Raw genomic sequence first — 14,143 nt, 5'->3', positions numbered from 1 at the left:
AAGAAGTACCTGATATTTTGTGAACAGAATGAGATGAATCAACTGATCTAAAGGAAACATATAGTTGCTTGATACTTTTGACTTCACGAGTATTTTCATAGAAGAATATCTCACTATTGGTTTTTCAATAGCTTTATCTTTTTATATACGAAATAATCAGAGAAATCATATTTAAAAAAATCATACAATTTCATTTTAAAAAATGGCGTTAACCATATGACCTCAAAAAATTGTTTTCGAAAATTAATTTTATTATAATTGCAATCCTTCAGATCGTGTAACTTTCATTTAAAACATTTTCCTCTTCATTCATATCAGAGATATTACATTTGAAATACCCTGTATGTGTGTGTGTATGCATATATAGCTATATATATATATATATATATATATATATATATATATATATATATATATATATATTGTTAATATCTACGCTATGTCACAGATTTTTAACCGTGTCATATACTTAATAATAGTTCCTAAAGCGAATACCTCTCTCTACAAATATCTATCTCTTGTACAACATATTCCATGCTTATATACCTTTCTGCAGGAATACAAATTTGCAAAATCGTACGCGAGAAATATTCGTCAATTGCATTTGTTGAACACCATTTGTTATTTTTATGAACTGTTCCACCACGATACACTTTATTATCTATATACTGACATTTGTGTTATTGTGTGTACAATGTCGTTTGGTGTGTGTGTGTGTATATATATATATATATATACACACATATATATATACATATACATACACACATACATATACCATATATATACACACACGCACACACGCGCGCGCGCGCACACGCACATACACGCACACGCACACGCACACACACACATACACACACACACACACACTATGTGAAATACGTTGTCCGAAAGACCGTTCAATGAGGTGTATGAGGTTTTGCTCCCCTTAATCGACGTTCCTTCTTATTAAAATATTAACGCAATAATTATCTCATACATTATATAAATCAATACACACTTATTTAGGATTACTTAGCATCTACCCATCTCAAAAATTTAAACGCGATAGTACATTTATCCCTACAACTTTTTACAAGCAATATTCAGTCATTAACTTTCATTTTACTATACACCAGCAAGAATTAAAACGCTCTATCACTCTGGAATCTCCGTTTCCGTTGTGGGTACCTGCTTCTGTACCATACATGACCTAGCTACAGATTCGAACAATCTGAAACAATAAAAAATGTTTAATTTATTTAAAAAAGAATGAATTGATTGCACGCTAAAATCAAGTTTATGTCTTACATTCAACGCTAAATACATTCAAAACTAATTCTGAATTTTATTTCTTTTATTAATATTTTATCACAATAAAAATCATGTTAAGTTTCAAACGCATTTAACGGCTATAAATTTTGTTCACTTTTCATCATATACGACAAAAGAAATTGAAATCTATCAAAATTAAAGTCTAATTTAAGTTTTAATTTCACATACCATATTGTGAATAATGTCGAAATGATACCGATATAATTTATAGAAATGGTTCGATATTATATCGATATCATACCAATAACGGTGTCATGCAATGCTGGATATCATTTCAAATATAACAATTTAAAAATAGTTCTATAGATAGATAGATAGATAGATAGATGGATAGATAGATAGATAGATAGAGAGAGAGAGAGAGAGAGAGAGAGAGAATTGGTATAAAATAGAAATTATCTCGGCATTTAATTTCTTCAAAAATTAGAAAATAAGACTTACTTCTCAATCTCCGGCGCGCAATGTACAAACTCGTGTGACCAAAATTTATACGTCGGATTCTTGATCAGTTCGATGAAAGTGATGAGAAGTCCCCATGGATGTGGTCTGTTTACAATCAGTCTTTCCAGAAGAACCCTCGTGATTTGTTCCTGTATCGCTTCTGTATTTGCTTCCGCGAATAAGTAGAGAATCGTACAACTGAAGTAATGCGTGTGACTATTAGGATATCGTAATTGATTCGCTATGGCGTTTAGGAACAAATATCGGCCTTCGGTATCCAGATCTACGGCCAAATTCTGGAAGATATCCATGTGTGCGGAATGTGCGATAGTAGACATGTTAGGAGCGTGACCTTTGCTGCGAATAAATAGTATAGCTTGTGTGCCTACGTAGAGCACTAGAGCATTCATCAGCTGAATATTATAACGCACGCCGGCCTCTTGCGACACTTGTAAATTGCTACGAAGTTCGGATAGAAAGGTGACTGGTGCACGAGCCTTCAGATAAGAATCGAGTTCTTTCTTGAAAGTCAACGGTTGTATTGTTGACGCGAAATTGGTGAGAACACGCGGAGGCTGCGCTATTTCCTGCAGCATATCAACCTTCAGATTCGGCGTGAACGGATCGGGTAGACGCATATTTCTCGGAAACGCACTCAAGATTAGATTTCTCATTTGTATGCAATTCGGTGGTATCACATCGCAAAATCCATAATGATAATCGCAAAGGAACTCCGGAAAGTCATGAAGCAATACGAGCAACACACGTAAGGTCCCTTTGTACAGACTCGTCACAGGCTTCGCTAGCTCCGCATTTCGAAGATAAGGTGCGAGGTACTTGAATAGATCGATAAGAAGTTGCGCGTACATCCCCCAACATTTTTGCCCGGGCGTAATAGCCAGCATGCGACCGATGAAGACTCGGTGTGAAACCAACTCCAGCCAAGCGTAACAAAAGCCTGATGCTTTTGCTGGTCGCAAAATGTGCAGAGTATGACAGAAGGCAGTTAGAACTTGGAAATTCACGGCCTCCAGTACCGGCTCGGGCGCGCATAATTCCAAGAACAGCATAATAAAGATTCTATGATACGGCAATTGTTGGAAATCGGCACCACGTATTTCGTGATCCTGTAACAACACACCGGCGACGATACCCAGCACCTTATTCAAAAGATTAATTTTAGTGTGGGTATTGGTAGCATCGCCCGAGTGCTTCACCAGAAGTGCTACGAGACGTACGAACGCATCCAATGAATGGAAGCACTTCGCACGTATTATCGAGGGAGCTAAGCCAGTTTCTGATAGAGTTCGGTAGCAAAGGTCGACGCACATTTGTGTGCTCAACTTGAAGAATCTCGTGATGAGATCGTCAGTCTTCAGGATGCCATGAATGTTCATTTGATGAACAAATATGCTAAACGCTTTCGTGGGATCTCGCGCGTACTGCGGATTATGATGCATTTGCACCCATTCACGTAATAGATATTCTGTCTTATCCATCAGTCCGGGTGGATCGTCAAAATCCCGAGCCTATAAAATGTGAATGCATACCACATGTTAATTATTTACCACATGTTAATTATTTACTTGCGATAATACCGAGAGACGTATTTCGTCTATACTATACACGCAAATTTTTAAATAAAATTATGACATCGATATAATCGATCATCGTCAACGTAATACGAAATATTGCTAGAATAATCTACTTAGATTGAATAATCTGGACAATCTACTTACTCTCACCTGCAGGATTCCAGAGTGAATGTGTGCCGTAGGTCCTGCTGGAGCTCTGTCTACCAATACGGCATTCGTATCGTGATTGGCACGTAGTGACTCTACTAGACTTGTCAATCTATAGAGTGAGATTCTGAAATGTGATGTGAAATATTTATATATGTTTGAATAAATACAAGTACAATATGATTATAACTTAATTGAATAAATATGTCATATCTATTCTCAAAAAAGTATTAAAAGATTTACTAACTGCTTTGCTCTTATTTTGTATTGTAAGGGTAATTGTTAGCGCGAAAATTATGTATTTTCGACAATTGTCGAGAAATATATCAAAAACTTCGATAATCAATAACTATATATTTAAAACTGAAATATGCCTGATATATATTAGAAAACGAAACAAATTATGTGGCAGCTGGATTGAGATAAATATTTTATTTTATAAAGGAGAATTTTGAATTTTCGATACATTTTACACGTAACTCTATCAAATGCAAATATTATTTTATAAAAATATTATTCGAAAAATGTTTGTTCCAATATATTTTGCAAGAATTTTCATGATGTATTTTCTCCTTTGACATCATCAATATGAAGATAGTGAGTAGTCAGAAATTTTAATTTAAATTTTGTATTTTATTTTATTTTTCATATATACATAGTGTTAGAGAATGAATAACAGATACGATGGCATGCGCTTTGTAACGTTCTAATAAAAAAATGAAAATAAATCTGTACGAGTCTACAAATATGTAATAAATTCCTTAAAAAAAAAATCCCCTCTAAAAAAGAACCAAAAAAAAGAACGGAAAAACTGTGATACTGTACAAGGAAAAGAAAAATTCAAAGTGATCTGAATGAATTACATCATTTGTCAAACATTTTCGGAAATTAATATTTAATATTTATAATAATAATAATAATAATAATAATAATAATAATAATAATAATAATAATAATACCCTTCCGGTGGTGTTCGGTGATGTGACATTCGAGCCAATATCTCAAGTGTATGAAATAAGTCAGTTTCGGTAACATGAGTTGCCTGCCTCTCATCAATCAAATAAAGTTGAACCAACTGCATAGCGAATACTGTTGCCAAAGCATTTCCCGCCTCTACAGCTTGCGCTACAGCTATGTCGTATTGCGGAAGACTAATCAAGTGAGATCTACGAAATACCGTCCAATAATTAATAGTGTCTTCCAGATATCTCCTGAAGGATATGATTATCAATGACGTACCTTATGAGATAGTCTACAGCTTCAAAGTTATATCGATAGTCTTCCCGACAATCGATTACACAACGAGTCACGTGCTTGTTGGTCCATTGCATACCGTACGCGCGTGGATCTTGAAGACACTTCAAGATCCGTAAGTGTAGTTCTCTATAACGTTGTATTAGATTATCAGAGTCGATGACGCCACTATTAAAGATGGGTCCGTCTAATAAACCTTCAACAGCCTGTAATAAATTATTGGTCAGTTCTGTTTTATATGCTATAATCTTTTGGTTTATTTGACTGTGAATATCACATTTACTCGCGTGTATTCACTCACTTTCTTTAATAACGTCATAGCTGCATTGACATCTCTTGATCTTCTCGTAAGTATGATCGATTCTAGAAGACTGTGAAGAATAGCATGCTGCTGTGGAGGTACCGCAGGTGCCATCGCAGTCGCCAAGACTTCAACTTCCGTCGCAAGTTTTTCCAGCATTGCACCTACTTCGTCGTTGCTAACTGCTACAGTTGCATAGGCTGTTACTTGTGCTGTAGCGACTGCCATCGCAGAGTTGGGCGTGAATGCAGTGAGAGGAGCCTCCTTTAAAACATAATGAAGAAATAAAAAAGTTAAACGATATTATATCACAAATCTTAAAATTCAGGTATGCTATAATACAATTCAGGTGTATTATAAAACAAATCCTTACAGAAATAGGTTTCGGTATAAAAAGTGTTTGCGTATCTCGTTCGGAAAGCGGTAGAAATCCTGGAATATTTCTAGCAAATTCTTCATATACAGCCATTTGCTGAGGCGTTACGCCACCGGTTTTCAGCCTTATCTGCTCTGGCATCCTCTCGGCTTGATACTTAATAATAGGATCACAGTATCTTCTCCCTTCTTGCCGAGCGAGTTTTCGCAACTCAACTTCGTTTAATAGTCGCTTGTCCATTTCAGGTACTGCTTTCTCAATAGCTGTCTTTTGTACAAATGCACATGCAAGTTCCATGTTTTCAGTAGCGACTTGATTTGCCGCAAGTTCGACAAGTTCTTTCTGCTGCGGAGTCGTACCAATCAACGCTGTGAGGAACGCTTGTTTCAGATTCGTACTAATCGATGCCAGGATCTATACGCAGATAAGAAATTAATAATCGACTGAACATTGTAATCTTTTGATTTAAACGTTAATGTGTAATTATCTTTGTATTTAATGGCAATATGAAAAACTTTTTTTGAGACAGAATTTTTTTGTTGTTAAAATGCCTAAATAGATGTTTGAAACATATTTAAATATTTATTAATTCTTCAAAAGTATTTTAAGCTCACCTATGATTTTCAAACATAGAGAAAATATATTTATTATATAATAGTTTGAATAAAGTAATTTGTTTTTACGTCCGAAATTTTTGTAACTTCTTTTCTACACATTTTTATAATTTTGTAACAGTATCTCTCATAGTGTTTTCTATTTAAAGGCATAATTCTGTCTTTACAACTCATGATATACGACGTAAGATAGAACAACGTTTGTGTCGACATGTGTCACTAAATGGTACCTATAAGTTTACCTGATCACGACATGTAATCATAGCCATGCCAGCGGTTAGATTGCGCGCCATGTGACGCGCTGCTGTACGTATTCGCAATTCTTCTGGATCCAATGCAAAATCTTTTTTCACAATTTGCTCGCTAGTTGTAAGAGCAATTTTAATGGACCTATCCACAACGGGATGGATCCATTCCTGAATTGCTCTTTCAACAGCAGGGCGAATAAATTGTTTCAAATGAGGATGTGTTTGGAATAGAGGTATCTGAAAACCATTTTACATACATCCGTGAAATATATACCCTAATTATATCTAATATGTATATGTTTCATTCTTTTAAATATCTCTTTAATAAAAATAAGAAAAATATAAATTTTTCCATACTTGATTGTTAATGGTAATGTGTTGAGATATATTAGCAATGCCCGTTACGGATATATCCATGTAATTAAATCGTGGCTCGGGTTGACCAGCTGGCAATGAGGGTGTTGTATCCGCAGGTGGTGCAGTTTGAGGATTGATAGTACCGCTCGTCGTCGATCCAACCAACTCTTCCATAGGCCCCTGAGATTGCTGTTGATTACTAGTCGGCTCTGATTTTTTGTTTGGATGTGACAACTGATAATCCAGATTTCGTAATTTTTCAGGATCTTTCAAATAAATGATCGGTTTTAGTTCCTACACAAAAGCCAGAATTCATTTTAATAAATAACAAATTATGTTACAATATCTTAGGAAAGGAAAGATCATAGGAGTTAAATTATGTTACACATTAAAATGGAACAAAGTACAAATATACACTTACCCCAACATCAATGCTGAGATTCTTGCAAAGTACCTCTATTTCAAATTTTAAGTTCAATTTTAAATCAGGCTCTTGATGTAGTTCGGCTAAAACATTCATAATTGCCATAGTCCATGGATTGGGTGGCCGAAATACACGACTTTTTGCACAACTCTCAAGTACTTTTGCAACAAAGGGAACTACATAAAGAAGCTCTTGCTGCCCTTTGTGATATGCTTCAACTAGTAAGCTTTTTAAATCTATATCTATCTGTAAAGTAATTAAAATGTATGATAAAAATTATACATTATCCATAAGTAGTGTACTATAAATATTTGCCATAATAATGTACCTGTAAAATAGGCTTGTTTCTGCCAAGTGTCAACATTCCGAGCCAGTGTCCTAAATTTTTCAATAGAGATCGGTCAGAGAAATTTGCTATTCCCTTATCGCTTCGTAAGAGAACCTAAGATAAAATAAAATTGATATAATATAAAACCGATAATATAAGAGTATTATCTGATACACACGCGCGCGCGCGCGCGCGCGCACACACACACACACACACACACACACACACACGCACAAAGCATTCATAATTCACCTTGATATTTCGGAATGTTTCTCTTGTTACCATTTTATTCACTTCAGGTAATTTTATGCAATCCAAAAAATTGGAGTATAGAGCATGAAAGTTTAATTCTATACTGGCACGTTTCATCACCAAATACTGTGCCATCCACGGCCAGTATTCTTCCGTGACAATCTCACGGATCTCGTCACATTTCTGTTGTAGGTTCAATTGACTGAGATTATTGAAGATGAAAGCAGTTTTATCTTGTAAAGCTTCTGGTGGTGTTGTAATTTTTTCCTCCTTGTCTGTTGCCACAAGTAACGTATCGATATTAGTTGCATTGGCGACCGAGGGCATAGAGGGCTGCGGAAATATGTTGTGTTATGTATGAAATAGAATTCTGAAGCTAAAAAAGATTTCAACAATTTTTATTATTGAACTTACTCTAGCCGAAAGAGACGTAGTCGGAGTCGTAGATGGTTTCGCTTGTGTAGTGCTAGTTGTGATGGTAGTTGTAGTCATAGTTTTATACGGGGTTGTTACTGGAGCCAACATTGCCGCTAAAGTTTTTGGACCTTGTGGCCTCGATGGTGGTTCTTGTCCTTGTAACCCGTATTCGATATATTCCACTAAGTGAGGCGGAAATTCGGTGAAATGCGAAATCGTTCGGACATGTTCGCAATATGTTTGATATTCCTTCAAACGACTCTTAAATCGATCCAAAGCCGTTATACCAAAATAATACATCTTGCTACCTTCAGGTTTTTTAAGCGCATCAAGAACGAATCGTAAAGCTAATCCAAGTGTCATATAACTATTGACAAGACCTTTTTCGATAATACCACCGAACAATTGCGCTGTTATTTGCAATTCCTTTTCTGGGTACTGTGGGAAAAATCTGTATTCTTCGAATAAATTTCGCAACATACAATTAAATACTTCTCTCTCCCGTCTAATACCAGATTCTTGGAATTTTTTCAACATATCAAGCACTTCGTCGATCGATAGAGTCGGATGTGGAGGATGATTGTAAATACGTTGAAAATAACTATTAGCTTCGTCTTCGACCTCTTTGGATACATTTTGTCCCATATCTGGAAACAAATTAGAGGTTTCCGGCATTCTCGCTTTCTCAATACCAGCTGGCGGTCCGAGACGTCCCAATCCACCTATTGTACCACCGGGAAGCACAGATGGTCCCTGAGTACCAACTGGACCTGAGTGTAATTGCGAAGATAACGGCAACATAGGAAATGGACTGGGAGAAGGTCCCATGAGCCGTGAAGGAGATCCGGGTGCCGAAACCAGAGGACCTAGCGCGCCAGGCAAATTGAACGCGGAGCTACTTGGTGGTCCAAGGCCTGTGCCTAGACCCATGGAAGCAAGACTTGAACCAAGATTTCCAAGAGGATCCACTTGTTTTGAGGAAAATAGCTGTGAAAAACAATATAAGTCACATACACATATGATCTTAAATAAAATTTTTAATAGGTAAAAAATTTAGAGAAAGAAAAGAAAGCGGAAAAACAAGAAAAGGAAAGGCTATAAACAAGAAATAGTTTAATATATATTAACAAAAGAATTTACAAAAAAAAAAATCAAAATACTTGGCTTCCCAAAGTTGCCGGATTAAACGGTTCTAATCCTCGATGCCTCAGAACTCCCGGTGGTGGTGGTCTGTTCATAGTGCTCTTACTCAGCATTAGACTACAATTTTGTACCATCGTCATTATTAATTCCGAAAGTTCTTGGGAGACACTTCTACAATATAAAAACAAAAATCTAGATGTAATTACTATTATATAATTAAATATTTATATAAATAATGAATTATATATAATTCCAAAGAAAATATACCCGGCGCAAACTTGCAAGCAAGCCAAAATTGTAGTGAGTGTTTCCTGTGGCAGTTGGCTTGCTTTGGGGACTGTTGGATCTTCTTTGATACCAGGGCCCATGACTTGAGGACACCGTCGTTGTAGAAATTTGACACATGCAGCAACAAAAACTTCTCCATGGTCCCTAATCTTGTCTGTTAACCATTTTTCAAGTTTCAGATACTCTCGTCGAGATGCCAAACAAGCAAGATCAATGACAAATGGAAAAGATTGTGAATTAAGTAAAGCAGATAGTGCTTTTAAATCCTGCGCAACATCCAAGATGCGCGATAATCTCGTTTGATCGTGATCACCACGCGTATACCAATCTGCCATAGCATGCATTATAAGTGTTTTTATTTTGGGATTATTAGCATGCCACGCATGATGCAGTATCACAGCAGAATTTGGATGATTGCCAAGAAAGATTGGCAACAGCGTGGTAAACATTTCCTGCCTCAGTAATGTGAAAGGTGGATTTATCTGTAATAATGCTAAGATGAGCACATCCGGGCAATGTTGGAGTGGCCATTTGAAGATTTCTTGTACGGGATTGTACAAGCCTCTTTCAGCCATATGTAAAAGTAACTCGACTATGTTCAATGATCGCCAAGTTTGCCCTTCCTTACTATCGCCTTCAGGAGCTGCTTTCAATACATCGACTGTTACCGAATGATACGGATAATCAGCGAAACAAAATATGTCTGGGCACTTAAGAATTTGCTGAATTAAAGAAAATTGGCCTTCTATATTTTCCCAGTGCCGATACAAAAGCTCAACAGGAAACATATCGGGTGGATATCCCTGATGTTGTAAACCCAATTTGAGACCTGTGATCAACAAGTTTAAACCTTGCCTATCCTTAATAAGGAATTCTGCATGATCCAATTTCACGATGACCTCGTTCCAAGATAATGTAGATTGCTGGAATGTAAAAAGATAATATTAATAAAAACTGCATCATGTATAATTGAAACTATCAATAGGCATGTTCTTTTGCAGCAGTTTATCTTTCTTCCTTTTCTCTTCAGGAAGAGAACCGGTGCAAAAATTGAGCTAAAAAGAACAGGCCTAGTTTAGAACATAAAAATACAGAATTAAAATTAAAATATAGGATTAAAAAAGATAAATCTTATACATATATATCCTAGACATATCCTAAACTTACTATCTCTTTCAATGTTAGGACGAATACTTCAATGTTCCATGTTGTGGGAATAGTACTGTCCGATGATTTCTCCTTATTGGAGTCTTGCGAGGTAGTTGAATTGCCCCAAAATGTTTGTAGGCCTCCAGCATCATCCAGGTTGCTACAGCTACGTGCCATTTGTGACAATACACGAGCAACACATGCTGGGGATATCTCCCTAGCACCTAAACCTGTTAACGCCGATCGACATTCTTCTATATTACTAGTAAAGCTGTATCCTAATTCCATAATCAACTCTACAAGAGTGTTGCTATCCTAAAATGAAAGAATATAAATGTATTGCAATCTATCAAACCTCAACAAAATAAATAATATTTTTACCATTTGAGTGACGGCCATGTTTAATTCAATTTTGAATTGCAGAGTTTCCTCGTCTGCTGGATACAAGAATGGTGCTAGTACCACTGGTACTAGTTCACGAGGAAAGTCACGTCGCAAATGTTTAAGAAATTTTTCTTTTGTTTCCACAGGTAAATTGTATGGATTGGCAGTATGGAAAGCTTGGCTGAGTATCAAATGAAGGACCTGAGGCAAAGAGTCGTGCAAACCACCTTCCTGATGCTTGTTACTAGTCTCAGAGTTTATATAATTCTTTATCAATTCAGGCAGCTGCTTTTGAGTATGCTCTAAGGCTGAAGCACGAATTTCAGCGTTTTCTGAATGCTGTAATGCAATCGCAAACGTGACCTCTTGTACCAAAGTCAAGCCAAGTGTTTTCTTCAAATTAGTAAAAAACTTTGGAGAGAAATTCAATGACTGAAAAAATATATAGATCATCTTATGTAAATGTATAACCTATTTACAGTAATAGTAATAATGTTTCATAATGTACCTTTTGATGATGTAAAGGATTATCTATAGCAAAGCACAAAGTAGATATAAATGAAGGTTTGCTCAACAAGCTATTGCACTCCTGTTTTAGCAACTTTGTTTGAAAATAATCTTTCGCACTCGAATCTGACAGCTCACCCTTGGAAAAGTCAACGCACGATATCAGACAGCGGAACAAATGTCGATCTGCCTCTAGACCACCACACTGCACCAACTGCAGAAATATGAGAATTAGTCGATAACTGTTTGACCTTTGACGACTTTGATACAAAGGATGTGTTCCATTTGGCGCTCACAACATTCGCGAGCATTTGTTCTTGTTTTAACATTTATTGAATAAGAATAAAATAAACGTTACAAGCGTTAAGTGGAACATATCCATAATACAATATACATTTGTAATTTGTTTATTTGTTACCTACTGATCTAACATTTAACTGTATTTTATAATAAATTGATATTAAAAGTTTAGAAGAAATCTTGATAAATAGTAATAAAAAAGGTAACAAAGAACAGAATATATGTCAGAATGAAAGAATAGAGAGATCTGCTTATGAGGTTAAGATAGAATTAAAGTAAACACTACATTAGTATACAACGCGCGCGCGTGCACATACACGCACACACACAAAAAAAGATTATGTCGCAAGGATACGGTAAGAAGATAACTAGACAGATATTGGTTGGCCAAGCATTTAAAAAAAATGACGTGAATAACACATAATTTCACATGCTCGCCTATATAATTTCCACGTTATTCCGTGAGCGTATATAATGTTCAATCTATTTACTAGGCATGTTCTTTCTTTTTAGTTGAATTTTTGCATCAATTCATCTTTTATCTCCTTCTTTTGTCCTGGAGAGAAAAGGAAGAAAAACTGGTGTAAAAGTTGAGCTAAAAAGGAAACAGGCTTACTGACTGAAGGAAGTCAAAGGCATATCAACATACCACTTTGTGAGAATTATGATCAATGTTAGAAGTAGAAGGGTGAAGAGAGAATTTGTAGAAAATTTTTTGAAAGACATGCATAGGTATAAGGGGGAAAGACAAAGGTGAAAAAGCTTTCTAACTTCTTTTCCAGGATCAATTTGTTACTCACATCCGATATCTCTTGACAGATGTCCTCGAAATTTTTTTTACTCAAATTCGCAACCAAATAACTGATTTGTGACAAAGTAAAAGACAACGAGTCCAGGTTCATAGTTCCATGAATACGACCTCGAAAGCTTCAAACGCGTTTGAAGCTTTCTTCGGTATCCACGAGTTGCCGCCGCCGCCGTCGCCGCCGACGTCGCCGTTGTCGCTGTCGCCGCTGCCGCTGCAGCCGACACTACTACCACCGCCGCCGCTGTTTCTGCTGCTGCTGCTGCTGCTGCCGCTGCCGCCGCTGCCGCCGCCACCGCCGCCGCCCCGGGTTCTCTCCACCACGTTAAAAGCACGAAAGTTACATTGGCACAATCCTATGGCCAACATCGGGATTGATATTATAGATAAGATACGGATTTCACAGCAACGTCATGGCGAGCGCAACGGATGAGGCTCACGAAGACAAATCAGTCGCTAGCACAAATCGGTTCTCCCTTCTCTCCAGCTGACTGTCGCTACTGCTAACAAATTGCGAGATCCGCAATCTTCGTTGGAGATCCGCACGTCGTATACACAGAGCGACACGAACGCGAGTCACTATTGTTCACACTACACTGAGTACCATTCAGTATCGTTACCATCGATGTGCCGTCTCTTTGCGGTCAGATTCGCCCATGATGATGTAAAAATAATACGATAAAGGCTGTACGGAGTCCCTTGAGGATGCGCCTTCGTTCAAGATCAAAGTAATGATACAAGCTGCTTTAGCTCTCCCCCCCCTCTCTCTCTCTCTCTCTCTCTCTCTCTCTCTCTCTCTCTCTCTTTCCTTTTTTCTGTCTTATCGAGATCCGTCGAAAACCAAAACCCAAATGTTGAAACGCAATATGGCACCCAATTGTACAACCGTTTACTGACGAAAAAAAGTCGCATGCGTGTTGCACATTATTCTTCCTGATGCGATATATATTTCTTCCGCGAGATATATTTCTATTCTTATTTAGACGTAACACAATCCCACTTTCACACAAGTAATGATCCCGCACTATTTCGCATCGATTTGCATCGACTTGCATCAACTCGTGTAAACGATAGACCATAGACACCATGGACTAGAGAAAGAGATCATTGGAGAATTCAAAATTCTAGCCTAGTTTACATCGTGCACTTGATATATAGGTACTAACTAGTAACGTTCTACTGAATTAACTTAATTTTAGCGATATGTGTAAATACAATATATTGTATAATATATTATATATATATATATATATATATATATATGTATATATACATGTATGATATGAGCATTTGATTAATCATTTTAATGCATAATTGTACATCATGTATTACGTTTATACAGCTCAATTTATGGCTTCTGTACGTATGTGCATATACAATATATATACATATACCTGACATGGCAACGCTTGCCGCGTGGCAAAATGCGACGCGGTAGCCAATAAGCTTACTCCTAACATGTTCATTGGTTACCACGTTGCATTTTGCCGGGTGGC

The 14,143-nt window shown here is 36.8% G+C and overlaps 1 protein-coding gene across 2 annotated transcripts; it reads right to left on the bottom strand.

Annotated features, from left to right (window-relative positions):
• Window positions 1–603: 603 nt before the first annotated feature.
• On the bottom strand, window positions 604–13,784 carry Not1 (CCR4-NOT transcription complex subunit 1). 2 transcript variants are annotated; one of them, XM_011066116.2, is made up of 19 exons: window positions 12,643–13,784; window positions 11,544–11,756; window positions 11,033–11,467; window positions 10,670–10,966; window positions 9,482–10,425; window positions 9,232–9,385; window positions 8,069–9,058; window positions 7,655–7,987; window positions 7,403–7,516; window positions 7,072–7,320; window positions 6,651–6,944; window positions 6,288–6,530; window positions 5,429–5,845; window positions 5,056–5,319; window positions 4,740–4,960; window positions 4,460–4,666; window positions 3,504–3,627; window positions 1,759–3,287; window positions 604–1,216 (listed from the first exon to the last, which is right to left on the bottom strand). In XM_011066116.2, the coding sequence occupies exons 1-19, from the start codon at window positions 12,742–12,744 to the stop codon at window positions 1,141–1,143; spliced, it is 7,206 nt and encodes a 2,401-aa protein (XP_011064418.1). In that variant the 5' UTR covers window positions 12,745–13,784; the 3' UTR covers window positions 604–1,140. The 2 variants fall into 2 exon arrangements, with proteins under 2 accessions (XP_011064418.1, XP_011064411.1); XM_011066109.2 differs by having other exon boundaries at window positions 3,498–3,627; window positions 12,643–13,783.
• Between the last annotated feature and the right edge of the window lie 359 nt (window positions 13,785–14,143).

The sequence above is a fragment of the Acromyrmex echinatior genome, chromosome 2 (assembly GCF_024713525.1).
Source record: "Acromyrmex echinatior isolate Ae372 chromosome 2, ASM2471352v2, whole genome shotgun sequence".
NCBI classification, from domain to species: domain Eukaryota; kingdom Metazoa; phylum Arthropoda; class Insecta; order Hymenoptera; family Formicidae; genus Acromyrmex; species Acromyrmex echinatior.
The sequence above is the reverse complement of the archived record's forward strand: the minus strand, read 5'-3'. Positions and strand labels throughout refer to the sequence as shown.